This window comes from Balaenoptera acutorostrata, chromosome 19 (assembly GCF_949987535.1).
Source record: "Balaenoptera acutorostrata chromosome 19, mBalAcu1.1, whole genome shotgun sequence".
Classification (NCBI taxonomy): Eukaryota; Metazoa; Chordata; class Mammalia; order Artiodactyla; family Balaenopteridae; genus Balaenoptera; species Balaenoptera acutorostrata.
The window spans coordinates 55,205,903-55,224,569 of NC_080082.1; the positions used below are offsets into that span (position 1 = coordinate 55,205,903).

The window sequence follows — 18,667 nt, forward strand, 5'->3', positions numbered from 1 at the left end:
TCTCTTCTCAAGTTGTGCAGGTGGAATGAGTCCCCTTTTGTGCTGGGGCCCTGACCGCTAGGTAGAATCCATATTGGTGTAGTGTACCTTCACCTCCCAGGTCGTGGTGATGGGAAAATACCTTTGACTGCAGCACCCTGAAGGCTCTGCTACCATTGGAGCTGGAATGGAGATGTGCACCCGACCAGTGAAGGACAGCCTTCAGATGGTGAATCTCTCTCTGGTTTCTTTTCCTTCCCCTGTGCCAAACCTCTGGGTGTCCTGCCCTATACCTTACATAGAGAAATCCTGTCATTGTGGGAAAAGATGGTGTCTTTATCATCAGACGCATATGACCACTCCCTAAAAGTTTCTCCTACAGGGTGAGTTTAGCTGCTCCTCAGTCCTCTCATATAGTTAGTTATGACCTCATAACTGGGACGCTGACCTAGATGGAAGGACCAGGAAAGACTTTCCTGAAGACAGACATCTAATGGAGAATGACCCAGACAGAGTTAACCTAGAGCTCACAAAGGGGCAGAAATGCATTCCAGGCAGAGGACACAGCATGTGCAAAGGCCAGGGGGTAGGAAAGTTGAGTGAAGTAAATGAGTTCAGCTGACTCATTTGGGTGATTAAATGAGCTAAGACGCCTGAAGTGCCCAGTATGCAGTGAGTGCCACACAAAGGCCAACGGTTATTATTATTGCACACCAGCGGGCACACATCCAGCGTCTACCTATTTGGAAGTAGCAGTAATAGAGGAACAATATTCTCTCCTCCTGACTACACAGGCAATCCATTACATCAAGCCTCGATTACAGCTCTACTGAGGTATAATGGACAGGCAAGAAACCACACGTATTTAAGGTACACAGTTTAATGAGTTTTGATGCGCATACACACTCCATAAGGTCATCACCACAGTTGAGACAGTGAACGTATCCATTCCACCCAAAAGTTTCCACATGAGCCTTTGTAATCCCTCCCTCTGCACTCGGCCCCACCCCCCCAGTACCCAGGCAATCATTTACCTTCTTTCACTTACAATAGATTAGTCTGCACTTTCTAGAATTTATATAAATGGAATGTTATCGTATGTTCTCTTTTTTCATCTGGCTTCTTTCATTCAGTATAATTTTTTTATTGAGATGAAATTCACATAACATAAAATAAACCATTTTAAAGTGAACAATTCCGTGGCATTTAATGCAGTCGCAATGTTGTATGACCACCACCTCTATCTAGTTCTAAAATATTTTCATCACTTCCAAATAAAACTCTGTACCCATTAAGAGGTTGCTCTCCATTCCCCCATCCCCCAACCCCTGGAAACCACCAATTATGTCTCTATGGATTTACTTATTCTGAATATTTCATATAAATGAATCATACAGTATGTGACTTTTTGTGTCTGGTTTCTTCCACTCCTAGGTATATACTCAAAAAAATTTTAAACTGATACTCAAATACATGTACACATGTTATAGCAGCACTATTCACAATAGCCAAAAGGTGGAAATGGCCCAAATGTCTATCAATGGGTCAATGGATAAACAAATTCTGGTATAAACATACATTGGAATATTATTCAATCACAAAAAAGAATGATGTACGGATACATGCTACAACATGGATGAACCTCATAAATACGCTAGGCAGAATCATTTTGAAGTTCATATTCAAATTTTTGCATGTATCAATAGCTCATTCCTATTTATGGCTGAGTAATATTTCATGGTGTGGTTATATCACAGTTTGGTTGCATTGTTTCCCAGTTTGGGGCTATTACAAATAAAGCTACTATTAACATTCATATGTCTTCATGTGTCTTTATTTGGACATATGCCTCATAGGCCTTTATTTCTGGGAAAGCTATTGCAAAACATCTGTTTAACAAAGGACTTGCAACTAGAATATACAAAGCGCTTACAACTCAATAAGAAGACAATAAAAAAATGGGCAAAATATTTGAACAGGCACTTCACCAACGAAGATACACGGATGGTGAATAAGCACATGGAAAGATGCTCGATAGCATTAGTCACTAGAAAAATACAAAATAAAGCTACAATGAAAAAAAAAAGCTACAATGAGATACCACCATGGAACTCTTAGAATGCCTAAAAGGGAAAAGATTGACTATACCAAGTATTGGCAAGGATGTGGAGAAACTGGAACCTGTCACACACTGCTGGTGGGGAATGTAAAATGGCACAACCCCTCTGGAAAACAGTCTGGCAGTTTCTTAAAACCTTAAGCATATGCCTACCATGTGACTCAACAATTCCATTCCATTTCTATATTACTTCAATTAAAGTGAGGTCAAGTGGAATTATCTTGAAAGATTTTTGCCTGACAACTGATGTTATTGATGAAGGTGAGTGCATTCTCAGCTCAAACCACTGTGGGTGTACATTGCTTGGTGGCTTCTAGGAAAGACGGCTTTCTCCACAGTGCTGTAAACGCTAAGATGTTAGTCCTGCCGCTGCAGTGTTGGACTTTTATCCTTCCCTGTTTCTTCTTCCTGTATGGTGAAAAGATTGAAAACCATGCCTCATTTTACTTAGGAGGAGATTGAAGGCAAGAAAGAGGAAGTAAATTGTTCAGATCAGAGTGAAACAATGTCTGGTCTAGAATCTCAGCCTCTTTACTAAAAGCTCACAATTTCCAGGTATTACAGCTCCCCTTCTCCTTACACACTAGGAATATTTTTTTTCCAAAACGGAACTCCAAGTCAAAGGACTTGTAAGGTTTAGTGTGAGATTGGCTTCCAAAGGGTTAATCTATCCACCGTGCCTCCAGCGCTGGAGGATATTGACTGGAGTCAATGCCAGTAGTTGCATTCGATTTTTACTTGTTTTTGTTCCTCTGGTGAGTACAGAAAGGCCGATAGAGATATTTAAGTGTAACTTTTCGTCACACGCTCCGGATCCCCTCCTCTTTATAACATAAGGTCCTATACTGTAATCTGAATGTGAACTGTTTTGCCATACGAGTAATTCTTTGCTGGAGAAAACTGGGTGCTTGGCAGATGAGACTGGAAATGTATCATTCAGATGACTCGACCATGTTTGGGGAGCTTTGGTGCAGCGGGACAGAGTGCAGGTTGCTGGGAAGGCCTGGGCTCCCGGATGCTGCCACCATTTCCTGACTCTGTGACTCAAGGGCTCATTCTCCCTTGTCAGGGCTGTTTCCCACTTCATGAGGTGGGTTAATAGCATCAGCTCTGAGGGATGAGCCACCTGAGTGGAAGGGCTTTGCATAATGGGCAGCACAGGGCAGGTGGAGAAGCTCGACCCAAGTGTAATCTGTGTCGATAAGGGAGGATTCTCTGGAAATGGTGTGTACAAGGAAATAAAAGGGTCTTATTGGTGGAGACTGGGATGTTCACATGGTCACTTATTAATTAGCCAATAACACAACAAACTGACATTACGAACCTCTGGATGTGATGCACTAGAAAAGACACAACATCACCCAGGTAGAATATTGTCATCAACAACTAAAATGACTCTAATCCTGCAGAAACAGAGAAACCCAGGTTGTAGAGACCCAGAGGCGATGTACTTGTTCCTCACAGCATTCAGGGAGTCTCGGGGCAAAGAAAGTGTCTTTGTTGGAAATAAACATGGAAGAAGCCCCACCCAAGCGCTAGAGGGTCTGCTTTGTCATCTATAGGTAAATATCGCAGCACATTCTGGCATGACCCAGGCTTCTCATGCCTGCTGAACCCATTGGCCAGTTCTGAAGGAGAAAGCAGAATGAGTCGGCCAAAGTGTGGTCTGAGGGGCCCAGAATTGATTTTAGCTCAGCCAGAGCCTGAAACAGAGGTCTTGGCAAGCTCCTTTCCCTCTTTTAGTTTCTGGATCCTTTTCTACAAGAGGCACAAGGAATAGTTGCAATTGTCGCTCCTAATAGGGAGAGGAAAGGAATGGGAAGGGAAGGGAAGGAAAAGGAAGGGTAGGGAAAAGAAAAGAACCAGTACTGGTAATGCTACAAGTGGATGTCTTGGAGCACTTAGCACAAGAAGAATCTCTGTCTCAGGCTCTTCTAGGACATCCATCCCAAGGAAAGCACTTCCTGGCTGTGTGTATTAAAAATTCTAGTAGTTGAAACAGATATATTATCAAACTAAATTTCTGTGGTTTAACATAATAGATGTTTATTTCTCATTTGTATCACATTTACTTGATGGAGTATTTGAGGAAGGAGGTGACACTCCTGCTTTGTAACCACTCAGGTTCAAAAGTGACACCAGTCATTTCTGCCCACGTTCCATTGGTGGGAACTAGTTACATGGTTCACTTAGAGGCAATGGAGGCTGGGAAATGTAATTCCTGGCTAGGCAGTTGCCACTTAGTAACATCTTTACACCCTGAAGGGAGCATGGATCTTTGGTGGGCAGTTATCTCTGCCACATTGTATGACCTTGGGCAAGTTATTTAACTCCTTTGGGGCTCAGTTTCTTTAACTATAAAATCAAGCTATTAATAGAATCTCCCTCAGGGTATGAGTCATGATTCTATGAGTTGAAACAAAAAGTGCTTGGACTAGGGTTGGAACAGAGTAAAGGCTCCTAATATTAACTATTTTTATCATTTGTTGAGAACCTACTTTGGGTTATATACAGACATTAATCCTCACCACAACCCATGAGGTGCAGGTAATCATTACAACTACTTTACAGAAGAGGAAAGTTCAGAGAGGGGAAGTAAATGACCCAAGGCTACACAATCAGGGAGCAACGGAATCCGGTCTGGTAGCAAACAGTTTTACACACCAAGGACTGTCAGACCTTTTGCTAAACAGCCCTACATCCAGACTTTGCATTAGTCACTTGAAATATACCGGACTCCCAGAAAGATTGCCTTAATAACCTGACTTAGCCCTACCTTGCTGGGCCCCTGCCAGCCTTTCCTCCCTCATCTTCTACCACTCTCCCCCTTACCCACCATAGTCTAGCCATTTGCTTTCTTTCTAACCTTCGCATAAGCCAAGCTTGATCCCACCTCAGGGCCTTTGTACCTGCTTTTACCTCTGCCTGGAATGCTCTTCCTGCCTGTCTTTCCACGGCAAGCTTTTTCTTTTCATTCTGCTTTCAGCTCAAATGTCACCTCCTCAGGGAGGCCCTCCCTGATCCCAGCTCAGTCACTCACTTTCACATCACCTGGCTTTCACTCTCTGCCCAGCACCCAGCACCATTTGCTTTTTTTTTTTTTTTGGTGCTCATGTATTTGTTTAGTGTCTGTCTCTCTCACTAGACTGTGAATTCAACAAAAGCAGTGGCTTCATTCTTATTGGTCTTCCTGATTCACCAGAAATTAGGACAGTACCAGACACAGACTCCAGGCTGGTAAATCTTTGTTGACTAAAATCAGACATTTAATTGACGGCCTATGACCTTATGTGCCTCTTTGCCCACCCTTCCTTCTCTTCTTCCAGGGACATTGCTTCAGGCCACACACAACTCCAGAGGGCTCCATTCACACAGCAACAATGTGGATCACTGGGGAGGGGGTGATGTTTCTTTAGTGCACAACCTATACAAATGTGGTGATGGCACTGTTGCATCCTTCCTTCCTTCCTTCCTTCCTTCCTTCCTTCCTCCCTCCCTCCCTCCCTCCTCTCCCTCCTTTCCTTCCCTCCTTCAATAAATATTTATTGAGCACCTACGCTATTCCATGTTAGTAGTGGAGACACAGTGGGAGATGAGAGGAACGTGCCTCTGTCCATGGAGCAAATTTTAAACTTGCAAACAAGAAGAAAAATACAATGTATAAAGATGTTGAAATAAACATATATTGTAAGCTTCATGTTCATTTCTCTTTGTCCTCTACTATTGTTCTCACTCTTTTCTCCCTTTCCCCTCTCTTCCTCACACACCCACATCTGGCCTCTGCAGCCACCGACAGACACTCCTGATTCTTCCCTGTCTCCCTCCTACCCAGCATGCTAGAGCTGGTTTGTGCAGGTTTGCAAAAGCCGATTGTTAAATATTTAGGAATTTTGCGAGCTGGTTGTTAAATGATTGGTAGCTTAAAATCAGACATGGTAGGAGAATTTACACCATAGAAATAGGCCGATGTTACCAGGCAGGGTTTGTTGATGCTGTTTTTCTGAAAAGCTGGTCTTCTAGCACACCACTGTTCCATCTATTTCTGGCAAAGACACTGTGCTTTGCTGAGGAATATCCTAATTCTTTGACAGAGATTCAGTCTCTACCCCTCCCCCCACCCCACCATTCCTCAGCTCCCTCCTGGGTGGCGGGGAGATGGAGATTCCAGGGCCTGTGTTGTGCTGGGAGGGGAGAGAATAGTAGAAGAAGAGAAAGCATGAGGGAAGTAAGTGAAAAAGAGAATAAGAAGGTCGGCAGTATAGAAAGGAAAGAGAAAGAAAAGGGAAGTAGGAGGGGGGCAGAGGTTAGGATAGGGAGAGCATAAGGACCAGCCAAGACTCACCTCACAGTGTCTTCACAGGCACTTGGGCCATTTCCTCACTTGGGGCCAGAAGGTGGCCAAGTTGCTATGAGGTGAGGAAACCGCCTTCACAAACTGCCCTGAAACAGGATGTGCGTGGGGACCCACACAGCTGGGCTCTGGAGGAAAGAGGGCTGGGGATCTGGACCAGTGAGGTCTAGGAGCCAGGATGCCTCAATCTCTAACTGTGGAGGGGCCGGGGGCCCAGACTCCTGGGTCTGGGGAAAGAGGGAGGGCCCAGACTCCCCCTCGACCTCACTCACCCACCCTCCAGCCCCCACCCTTCCCCACCCCTGCTGCCTTTAAGGTGTTGAGACTCAGAGGGAGGCCCAGGCCCCATTTAGCAAGTCCCTGCCCTCCCCACCCCTTTCCTGGACTGCCTTGTGTGAGACGAGATATAAAAAGGAGGAAAGAGCAGGAGGGAGGGTTCCAGCTGCCCTGATCATGAGCCCTGCCCTGCTGCTGGCCCTCCTGGGCATCACCGTGCCCCGTGAGTGAGGACCCCAGACGGGAGGGGAGTCCCCTGGAGGATGCGCTAAGGCTGATAGGCTCTTCCCATCTCAGGAGTGCAGGCCCTGACCTGCTACTGGGGGACACTGGTGTCCGTGAGGAATGCGTCGGAACTGCCCCTCCAGTGGACGACTAGCCAGGAACACTGTGAGGATGGCTGGAGCTGCCAGGAGGTTCTGATGCTGATGGAGAACGGTAAGGAGGGCCCGTGGGCCCCCGCCTGCCTCCCACCCTCCCCTGTGCAGAGACGCTCCCAGCGCCCCCGGTCCTACCGGCATTCTGTGACAAACTCGAAAGCCTGCTCCCCCCAGGACCAGGAGCTGTCCCCTCCTCAGCTGCCCAGGGGCCTCCTCTGCAGCCTCTCACCCCAGAGCACAAGGCACATCCGCCCCTGGTCATGACCTCACCCCGGCCTGTCTCTCTCTCTCGGTCCAGGACCCCACGTGTACGTGGTGCTCATCAAGGGCTGCACCCAGGCAGCCGATCACGAGGCCCTCGTCACCCAGCACAGGGTAGGCCCCGGCCTGTCCATCGCCTCCTACACCCGGGTGTGCCGGGAGAACCTGTGCAACCATCTCTCCACCAGCCTCCCTCTCTGGGCCCCGCCCCTACCCACAGGTGCCGGAGGGAGAGGAGGAGGGTGGTTGGGAGGAGGGAAGCCACGGGGCTGAGGGGTTGGGGTGAGCACACAGGGGATGCTCCTTTAGAATCCCTCCCTGCCCACCCTCCCCAGCACCCCCTCCCCGAGCACAGCTTCTTCCAACAGTCCTGGAGCAGAAAACTGGACCGATTTTCCCACGTTCGACCACCCACCTCCAGCTCTGGCTCTGGCCCTGACCTGGCGCCGGCTCCTTCTTTCCATCCCATTGGATTCGGTTCACGCGTGTTCTAGTGAGGGTTCTGGCATCTCCTCCTCCTAAGTGAAATTGGCCTGTGACTTCCCACTGTCTTTTTCTGTCTGAGACCGTAAATCGGGTTTGGGGCTGTGTTTTGCGTTTCTCTGCTCTTTGGCATCTTTTGTGGACACGGGCGTCTTGTCTTCTTGGGCTGTTTAGTGGAACTTGTGGATGAAGCCACTGGGTCCTCCCCGGGCACCCCTCCCCGACTTGTACCACCTCCTGTGCTCAGTCCCGGGCGCCCCTTCCCAGATCTCACGTTCCCTCCCCACCTTGCTCTCTCTCTAGCTCATATTCCAAATGCCCTGCACCCCAGGCCTTCATGAGAAGAGCTTGAGGAGGGCACATTTGGGGGAGACTAGGGAATTGATTCTTGGGGACCAGCAAAATGGGGGAGGGGGTGGAGGGAAGGCACGTGGTCTGAATCCAGAGCCCTCTCAGTCCTCCCTCCCTTTCTCTGTCATCTCCCCAGCCCTGGGGTCTGTGCGGTGTCCAGTCTGCTTGTCTGCCGAAAGCTGTGGGTCTGCAGCAGAGCTGACCTGCCCCGCCGAGAGCGCACACTGCTACAGTGGGGTCCTCCTGCTCAGTGCTGGTGAGCCGGACCAAGATCTGAGTCTCTGGGGAGGAAAGGGAGCTGAGGTCTGGGACCCGGAGGAGGGTGGGCCTGGCTTCCCAGAGCTGCGCCTCCCCCCATGAGGGTTGGATGGTCCCAGCAGCAGTGTCTCTCTCTCTCCCCTTCTCTCACTTTCCACAGGGAGCCTCACCACCCATCTAAAAGTCCAGGGGTGCATGTCCCAAGCAGGCTGCAACCTGCTTAATGGGACTCAGGAAATCGGGCCCATCAACCTGCGGGAGACCTGTGATCCTAAAGGTGAGTGTCATACCCACAAGACCAAACGCCCTGTGCCGCGGCCTCGGGGCATGAGGACCCTGTGAAAGGCGGACATCCAAACACATCCCACCAAAGCCAGCATCACGTCATTCAGATATTTATTACTCACTCAGGCAGGTGTGACGTCAGGGATTCTCCCAGTAGGCGCTTCAGGTGAGGGTGCCAGTAAGGTGTCCAGCTCAAGGGGAGACAGAGGGTGCGTGGTCCAGGGGACATTCCTATAGGACAGGAATCCACTGGTGGGTGTTTTAAACGATGCTGGGCCTGGCCAAGTTAGGGCAGCCTGCAGGTGGGAGAGGAGCAGGGCAGCAGGGAGGAAGGTCAGAGGGGCAGGGGGGGTGGGCTGCCTCGTGTGCCACTCTATCCATTGGCTGCAGAAGTGAGTGCAGGTGTGCCTGCTGGTTTCCTTGCTGGGAGTGACTTGCTGCTTCCAATTCTACTTCTCCACACCCCTGATCTTGGGTAACCCTGGGTCTTCCACCTCCCCTTGACCACCCTTCACCCATCCCCCACCCATGGTACTGGAGCACCCCAGCAGCCATGCTGCAGAGAAAAAAGATCAGGGAGGATATCAAGGGTGCTTCAGGTGTGACAGGGAAAGTAAGAGCCAAACGGGGACACGGGGAGGGTCCCCACTTCCCCATGGTAACCCAGCCAAACTGGAACACTGGTGGATGAGAGTGGCCTAGAGTGTCTTGATGTGAAGCACCTGCCATGGCGAGGTGGGGAGTGGGGTGAGGAGGGTAGAGGGGCGAAGAGGGGAGTGGGGTCTTAGGAAAGTGGGAGAAGGGTCTTCCCTGTCTGAGCTTCAGGGAGAGAGTTGAGTGAGTTCAGCAAACGTTCCTCTTGCTTGGATCTCTCTGGCTGGATGGGGAGCCTTGAGGACAGGGCCTAGATGTCACTGACACCAGGCTTCCGGCCTCGGGCAGCACAAGGGCTGGCTGAGGATGGGCACCCAGGATGCGTTTGCTGACGTGAGTTTGTACAGGATTCCAAGGTCTCCTGTGGAGACCCCAGAGGACTCAGACCCTGGCCCTGCCCTAAAGGGCTTCCAGGACCGGGAAGGGAGACATCGCAGACACAGATGGTCACAGGGCTGTCATGGAAGTGGGTCTGGGGGGCCTCAGAGGAGGATGATACTAATGTCCTGGGAGGGGCGAATCAGGGAGGGCTTCACAGAGGAAGTGACCTACGAGCCGGGTCTTAAAGATGAGCTGCAGTTTATTCACAGAAGAAGAAAAGGACACGAACAGGCAGAGGAAACAGCATGGACAAAGGCTTGGAGGTGGGGGCAGCCCGCTGGTTTCAAGAGGGGTCCCTCGGCTCTGCCTGAGGAGGGGCTCATCGAGAGGATGGGGTGCAGCTGGGGGTGGTGGGCGATCACAAGTTTTCCAGGTGGACAAGGTGAGTGTGGGCCATGAAGGGAGAGCCGTCCCAAGCAGAAGGAACAGCGGGTGCCAGGCCAAGGAGGCAGGAAATGCCCTGCTGTGTCTTGGGGACGGATATTGTTGGGGGAGCCGAGAGGTAGGCTGGGGGTCCTGGTGGTGGGTCAGGTGTCTGCCCAGCCAGACTGAGGGGCTGGCCTTTCTGCTGAGGGCAGGGGAGCTGTGGAAGGGTGTTGAGCAGAGAAGGACAGAGTCTGAATCTTTCCTTTTCATTAATGCTGGTTTACTCATCCGGCCTTCATCTCTGGGACTAGGTAACATTCATAATCCAGAAGGCGTTTCTGAAACAGATCAGATGCATGCCACACACACCACGCACCATAACGCACACAACACACAATACACGCGGGAGACACAAACACACACACTGTGCCAAGTACACACCACACGTCACATACCGCACACAGGCCTCCTTAAACCTCACACGTCCCGCACACACCACAGACTTCACACACTACACATAGCACATGCCACGCCCAGCACACAGACCGCATATCACATGCCGCGGACAGCACACACAAACAAAACACAGGTACACGGGACACACCACGCCACACCCATGCAACAAACATAACACCACGTACCTCACCAACACACTCTATCACTGTACACACATGCCACACATCACACACCATACACATTTCACACATTCGCATACTACCCCACACACCCCACATACCCACTACACATCCACACACATCCCACATATGCACGCTCCCAAACCACACACGTCACGTAAAACACAGCCATTAGGCCACAAATGGATATCCCTAATATATGTCCATATTCTGTTGGCTTTCAGCATCAGAGCCAGATATTGGACGGTGCATTTGCCTTCCCTGGTTAAGTTCAGTTCGGTAGTTTAGCAAATATCTATTGAGCATCGGCAAGGCCAGGCATGAGAAGATGGGGTACAGCAAGATGTCAGGGAGTAAGTGGAGGTGCGGGGCGGGGGCCGGGGTGCCAGGAGGAAATGAGGCAATCCAGGTGAGGCAAGCTCCTTGGGAGGCTTAAACGGGTTAATCCGTGGAAACTAGTCATGGCAGCCGGGCACCTCAGTAAGTGTTCAGTGCACACGAAGCATTTGAGTATTTTTGTTTGGAACATAGGGTTTCTCAGTTAAAAGAAATATGTGGTGTCAGGCTACCCTCCTCATTTTCCAGATAAGGACCCCGAGGCCCAGAGAGGGAAGTAGAGATTGGCTCAGGCTAAGGAAGAGCCATCCATCTCTCTCACACCCAAAGGGAGGAACAGCTGTCCCCAAGGGGGGTTGGGAAAAGTCCCTGCGATGTTCCAGCAAAACAGGGTAAAAAATGGGGGTGGGGCTCGGACTTCCTGTGTCCCTTCTAATCTGAGGTCGAGGGACCCAGTGGCCAGATGGCTTGGAGGGTGAGTCAAGAATGTGATCATCTTCCCAAGCGCAGGACCAGGCAGGTCCCTGAATCACACAGACCCTGGTAATTCTTTCTCCGCAGCCATTCTGACCTGTCATCGGGGGAACATGTTTCGGACTTCTCAAGACCTGACTCAGAAACCTGTCGCATGGCCCGCGAATAGGGAGCAGCTGTGTAATCTTGGGGAGGTGTGTCAGGAGACGCTTCTGCTCATAGATGTAGGTGTGTGGGCTGCGCAAGACGGCAAGACCGCCTCACGGGGTCCTGCGTCTCCCTGCCCTGGATTCTGTGCCCTGAACTTCCTGCCAGGTTCCCCTCATGCTTGCAGTTCTAAACCCAATTCTCCCTCCTTCTGCGCCTTGGTTTCCCCTTCTGAAAACTGGGGGCGAGGTGATGGCAATAATAGTACCTACCCTGCTGGGTAGTTGCTAGGCTGTATCCGGTACTCCAGGCAAAGGGCTGAGAGAGCTGGCACAGAGTAACCTCAGTGACTTCACTCAAGGTCTAATGAGCTGCCCGTTGTGTGCCAGGCACTATTTTAGGTGCTGTAGATCCCATCGCATCTGCCTTCTGGCAACTTTCCGTGCCAGTGGGGAAGCAGAAAAAAAAAAAAAAGAGTAAGAGATGCGTATGAAGATAAGAGCTATGGAAAGAAATCCAGCAGGGAAAGGAGATCGGGAGAGTGATGTAAAGGTTGTAATTTGCTCTCTGGGGATGCTCTAGTGAGAAGGTGACATTTGAGCAAGAACTGAGAGGTGGCAGAGCTGGAGGAGGACCCAGGCTCTGGCCCGTCTTCCCCGCGCCCTCACCAGGACCTGTGCCCCTGTCATCAGAGGACCCACATCCCCCCTCTGCCTGCTGTGTACCGAGGAACCCCCGGCTCTGCCACCCTCGGAGTCTCCCCTCCCTCCACCCAGCTTTCACTCTGTCACCCCTCAGGACTCAAATCACTCCTGATGGGGAGCAAAGGCTGCAGCAAGGCCAGGACACAGGATTCCCAGACTATCTCCATACACTCGGGGCCCCCCGGAGTGTTCGTCGCCTCCTTTGCCCGGTTCTGCTCTTCCGACAAGTGCAACTCGGCTACCAGCAGCAGCGTCCTGTTGAACTCCCTCCCTCATCCAGGTGTGGGACCCCGGTGGGCTGGGTGGGACCAGGGGTAGGGAGAGATGGGGCCCCAGAGATACACCCTGGGGCTCAAGGAGGGTGGCTACAGCTAAGAGCAGAGCTGTGTGCCCCCAACCTTCTCTCTGCTCCCCAGCTCCCCCTGCCCCGGGAGACCTGCAATGTCCCACCTGTCTGTCCACCTTTGGATCCTGCACACAAAACTCTGATATTGTGAGGTGTCCTAAGGGCACCAGTCATTGTTACAAGGGTCACATTGCTCTCAGGGGAGGTGAGTGCTGAAGGTCAGGTCCCAAGGATGAAGGGGCTGGGGGCCTGAATTCACTGGTCCTGAGGTGGGAGGCTGCTTGAGATCCTGGCTTATGCGTTTGAGGGTGGACAGGGCTGGGGACCCAGATTTTCTAGGTCGGAGGGAGGAGGGGACTGAGAGCCTGGTCTCTTGGTCTGAGGGCGGAGGGGAGGGTCTAGGATTCCTAGGGTTTAGGAATTTAAGCTGAGGAAATCTGAGCCCTCTCTGCCTCGATCTTCACTCTCCAGGTGGGCTGACCGCCCCAGTGAACATCCAGGGCTGCTTGGCCCAACCTTCCAGCTCCTTGTTGAACGGTACCAAGAATATTGGGGTCTTTTCCGTGATTGAGGACCATGATAAAGCTATAGTGCCCGATGGAGCTGCCCCTGCCCCCGACCTGGCTTGGGTGGGAGGGCTGGGACTATCCCTAGCCCTTTGGTGTGGGGCGCCCTCCCTGCTGATCCCATTTCCCCATGATTCTTAGCCCCTGCTCACCCCCTAGCCCCAACCCTCCCTCTGACCTCATAACTAAACAGCCTTGGACACTGAATTATTTCCCAGTCCTCTACACGAGTTATCACCCACACACACACCCCCCCCCCCCCACACATACTGTATGACCTGACGACAGGGCCTCGGAGCAGCTGAGCTTGCCCTGCGGGAGGGTGGACATTCAGGCAGTGGCCCCGTGTGTGCGATAATAAAGACATTGTCCTTTCCCCCAAATGCTGGGGTTTCTCTACGTGAGGGGAGGGTAGGACTCCCAGAGATCTGGCATGAGGGAGGAGAGGAATCCGGATTCACCAAATCAGACTGTCCTTTACTGATCTGGTCCGCATCCCCATTGGACCCCAATGGGTGGCAGCAGAGCCTTCAGGTTGCTGCAAGCAAAAGTATTTGGGCATCACCATGACTTGGGAGGTGAAGGTGTACCGGGACCAATGAGGCTTCTATCCCAGTAGCCAGGGCCTCAGCACCAACAGCGGGCTCACCCCACTTGAATAACTTAAGGGTTTGTGTGAAGCAGAGAAACAAGAGGGTTTGCACAGTTTCCTGAGGCTGATATCATTGGGGCTGTTATCATCCTAGGCCTGAAACACTGAGGAGAAGTCATTACCATTACTAGAATCTGGAGGGGGTGGTGTTTAGAGAACGCTGCCTGACAGGATCTCTGATCCCAGGCTGAAAACCCATCCAGCCCACAGTGACACTACAGGGAGGGAGCTGGGGAATTAATACCCCAACCTCACTCAGTGTCCTCCCTCTGGTCTCCTGTTGGGTCTCCCCATTGACTGAACCCAGCTGGAAGGCAAGAGATCCCATTGACGGTCCCCACAGCACAGGGCAGGGGGAGAAGGTGAGAGAGTGAATTTGAAGAAGGAAACAAAGTGTCCAGCACAGTCACCCTTTTCCTTTGTCCGGATGAAAATCAGAGTGCTCAATACAGAAGACACAATTCCCATCCGTTACTTAATCATAGAACCATATTGTGCTAATGACAATGGGTCACACACCCACAGCGTTAGACAACCAGTTCTTCATGTACCACAGTGAGAGGAAGATGGGGAAAAACAGCCTATGACGAAGATGAGAAGGTCCCGACAGTGTAGCTGGTGGTGATCAGAGCTGCCCTCTCCTACCATCCATTCTGTGTTCTCTTACCACCTGCCAACACCTCCTCTGGACAACTGGTGTGACACAAATCTTCATTCTTAAGGGAAGTACGTGTTCAATGGTCTTGTCTTTATTGGCTCTTGGCCACTTTGTGCTGAACAGGGCCACCGGCCAAGGAGATATTACCCCCAACGTATGCCCTGGCTTCCAAACATGGTCCTCCTTGATCCAGCAACCCAGCCTCCCTCTGGTGGTCACGTTCCCTCTGGCCATCAGCAGAGTGGCCCTCGTCTCTGCCTGTTGTTTCAGCAGCACAAGGAGCACAAAACAGCAAGGGGGCAGTCCTGGCTTCCAGTTGATTAGAGCTCTCATGGGGTCCCTCACCCACACCAAGCCTGAGGTCACAGAGACCAGGAGCAAAAATTCCTTAAGCGGGTTGTTAGGTGTACTAGTGGGAGGGGACACTCCCTTATCCTCCCCTGATTCATGGACCCCTGCATTCTGGCTCTGGGGGAGGTGACACGATGGACTGGCCACTGGTTCAAGACATACAGCGTCTCCTGTTGGGCGGCAGGGTACCTTCTCTCACCCAGTGCCCTCATCAACCATCACGGCCATTCCACCCTTCCGATAGGTCAGCTGTCTCTGTGTAGTGGGGCACCTGGAAGATCAGTGAGTTCCATGGATGGGAGTTAATTGCCTCACTTCCTTTGCCTTAAAATATGTCCTCTAGCTGGAAGCAATACTTCATGGGATACTGTAGCAATAGAACAGACATCTTCTAAGTTCCCAAATGGCAGGGCTGACAGAAGCATTGAGTCCGAGGAAGGCAAATCAGAACCCACAGTGTGTATTTATCCCTGTGGGGGGGAAGCTCAGTCCCCTCGAGGGTGGGGTGTGTCCTGGGTAGTCCTGCTGTTGAAAGACGCCATAACAGGCTTAGAGTTGGCCTCTGCCTCTGTTGGTTTGGGTACTGAGTACAGTCAACAGCCAGGTCACCTTGGGGAGAGTTAACCCATTTGTTGTTACCATGTGGAGCCTCCACCGCCCACGTGGCCACTTTGCACGTGGGCCCCGTGTGCAAGCACTGATGCGAGAGAAGCCGCCTGACACTGTCCACAGGATACCAAGGGTACCCATGCTCAGGGCATGGGTTCTGGTGGGCATTCATGTGGGACGTGAACATCTTCACACTCTGTGCCCATCCCCAGAGGCCCTTACTCATATCCCCCCATCTTCATTCGATACCTTTCTTCTTACCAAGTCCTTGAACAAGTGGCTCACCAGGGGTCCATGCAGAAGTGGACCTGAGGACCCCTCTCCCTCCCACAAAGTGGACCCCTGAAGTTTTGCCGCCTGAAGGATTTCCCTACATCACTCCTTCAGGACCACACGTGCGAGTGCTAACACAGCAGCTACCCACCTCTGCCTGGAGCCAGCCCCCACTGCAGTTCCATCCATGGGACCTGTCCCATGGTCAGGTATTCAAACTTTACTGGGTCCCAGTAGTAAGCCAGGAGCTGTTTCCCAGACGGAGGATAGTTATTTGCAGAAGAAGACATACCTTTGCTCCAAAACCCCAAGGTTCTGCACTATGATCATCCTATTATCTCTTTATGTCACAGAAACTTTCAGGGACCTTGGGTCTCTTGGGTCAGATGACCCGAGGTTCAGAGCAGCTAGGTTTCCAGTCTGAACCTGCATCAGAGCCTTTTCCTGCTCTAGGATCCACTCAAAACTGGCAGTCCTACGGGCTCCCTCACAAATGGGTGGGAGTAGTAGGTCAGACTGTGCTCCCCCCCCGCCAACTCCTGAAGGACTGACCTCTTTTGTAAAGGGAGCCACACAAGGTGTAGCAACTTGTCTCTCACTTTAGAAGGAACATTGAGACCTCAGACCTACAGTCCCCTAGGACTTACACCAGCGTGATGGGGTGGGGAGTAGATGACGCACAGTTTATCCCACCCTGTGGCACACGTGTGTCATCAGGGGTGCCTGCTACTTCTTGTTCACTGTGTCTGATTAAATAACACAAATCCATCAGTGAAGTGGACCAGTGTGATGCTCTGTAGAAAATCAGATGATCAAGGTTCCTCTGGGACAAGAGGGCAGGAGAGCTGACCAAGACATGAGGCCAGAAAGTGAAGGTGTACTCTTGTCCCTGAAATAGAAGTGCTTCTGATTATCTCTGCCAACGAATACAGAACAATGAATTGTTAGATCTGTAAGAAACCACATCCAGAACCGTAGCTGCAATGATCATTGCCACTTACATTTGCCAGAAACTGTCGTCATTCTCTAGACCGAGGTGCGATAGCCACCTAGGTCCCTGTGTCTCTCATGCTGTGGTGTTGGCATTAATCTCAGAAATTCCCCCAGGGGTGCATTATAGCTTCTGATTTACCATCTTGGTGGGCGTGGTAATAGTTTCAGAAGCACGATTCGGTCTTTCTTACCATAACAGCCCTCACTCCATGGGTCAGGGAACCTACGTGAGGGCTTTTCCAGTTACCTATTCCTATTATACGTTCTAGGATGACATAAATAACAGGATGAGTCTGTGGTCCTCTGAAGCCCACTGGGAAAGGCACTTGAGCCAAAAGTCTGTCTATACCCTCACCTGGCTCACAGTGGCGATAAGCATCCATCCAGAGCCATCATCCGGGTAATCCTCACAAGGTCTGAGCATTTATTTCCCTTTGACCAGTGCCCAACTCCTCCAGATAAATGCACGCCCCCCCCCCCCGCCACAACCAGTCTTTCTGGTGTAGGGGGAAGATTCACTGTCTACACCCATGGTTGCACGGCAGGGTCCTTCTCAAACGGGCCCGGCCTCCTTGCTCGTTCACGGGGTTCCAGGGCTATGAACTGGCTTAGTCTGGGAATTGGATAAGAAGTCATAAGTCCCTGTCATGGTGACCTAAGATTTCTTCCCGTCAGAGCTAGAAAATTCCCTGCACCTTTAGGGACCCCCGGTCATTTAGCTTTGCCACACGGATCCCCACCTGTCAGAACGCTCTGATGACATTTTTGCTCTGTGGCTTGTTCCAGTGATTGGGGCCACACTGTCCTGCATACCCAGTGTCACCACTTGGCTGCTCCCAAATCCTCTTTTTCCAGCATTCCCATAAGCATCTTCTGCCTCAGAGGTTCTTCTGCCACCACAGTGCTCTCGATGTCCCCTCCTCTGTGTATTTCTTAATGCCTTCCCACGGGATAGGATAAGGAGGCTGCACAAGATGGACTTTTTCCAGCTTCCCCTGGTCCCCAAACTTGGGACTCTATTTCTCTCCAGTACGCTGGAGAAGTTCTAGCATTGAGTCCAGAGAGTAACTCACTAACCTAGCAGGCTCATAATGATATTCCCAGATGCCTGAACAAACACCTTCAATCCTGTATCCCATGTGAAAGCATTTGGCCCCATGAAGCCTTTCTCTTGGTCCTATTTGGTCTCACACCCTTAGAATCTGTATCAGCCAGGGTCCAGGCAGCCATCAGGAACCACACACCAATTTTAAAGGGGAAAGTATTTTGGTTTTGGTTTTGGGTTTTTGGGTGTTTTCTTTTGGCCACGTGGCATGCGGGATCTTAGTTCCCCGACCAGGGATCGAACCCAGTTAATATAAAGAATCATTAGTGAATTCCCTGGCGGCCCAGTGGTCAGGGGGTCAGGACTCCGTGCTTCCACTGCAGGGGGCACTGGGTTCAGTCCCCAGTCGGGGAACTAAGATCCCACGGCACGACCAAAAAAAAAAGAAAGAAAATCATTAACTAGTAACAGGGGATGAGGATTAAGAGGGGATGGGTTACTAAGGGGTAAAGAAGGGTAAAGAGAACTTTAAAAGATAAGAGAATAGCAAGCAGATCTAGGGAGCAACCTCTATACCTGGGGCTGGAAGACAAGCTCTTCCTCCTGCAGTGTCCGTTTAGCACCCTCTACTGGCAAAGCCTAACATTGTGCCAGGGAGACGATGAGAAATGCTTGCAAGATCCAGCAGGGCAATGAAGAGTGGATCTGGAGCTGAGAGGCAATAAATGGATAAC

At 51.1% G+C, this 18,667-nt stretch overlaps 1 protein-coding gene across 1 annotated transcript; it reads left to right on the forward strand.

Moving 5' to 3' along the window:
- The first annotated feature begins 6,902 nt into the window (after positions 1-6,902).
- Positions 6,903-13,511, forward strand: CD177 (CD177 molecule). Its single transcript, XM_057533721.1, has 10 exons — positions 6,903-6,948; positions 7,023-7,163; positions 7,404-7,586; positions 8,337-8,456; positions 8,619-8,735; positions 11,677-11,817; positions 12,535-12,720; positions 12,857-12,991; positions 13,258-13,415; positions 13,494-13,511. Exons 1-10 carry the CDS (start codon positions 6,903-6,905, stop codon positions 13,509-13,511), a joined length of 1,245 nt encoding a protein of 414 aa, XP_057389704.1.
- The last annotated feature ends 5,156 nt before the right edge of the window (positions 13,512-18,667 follow it).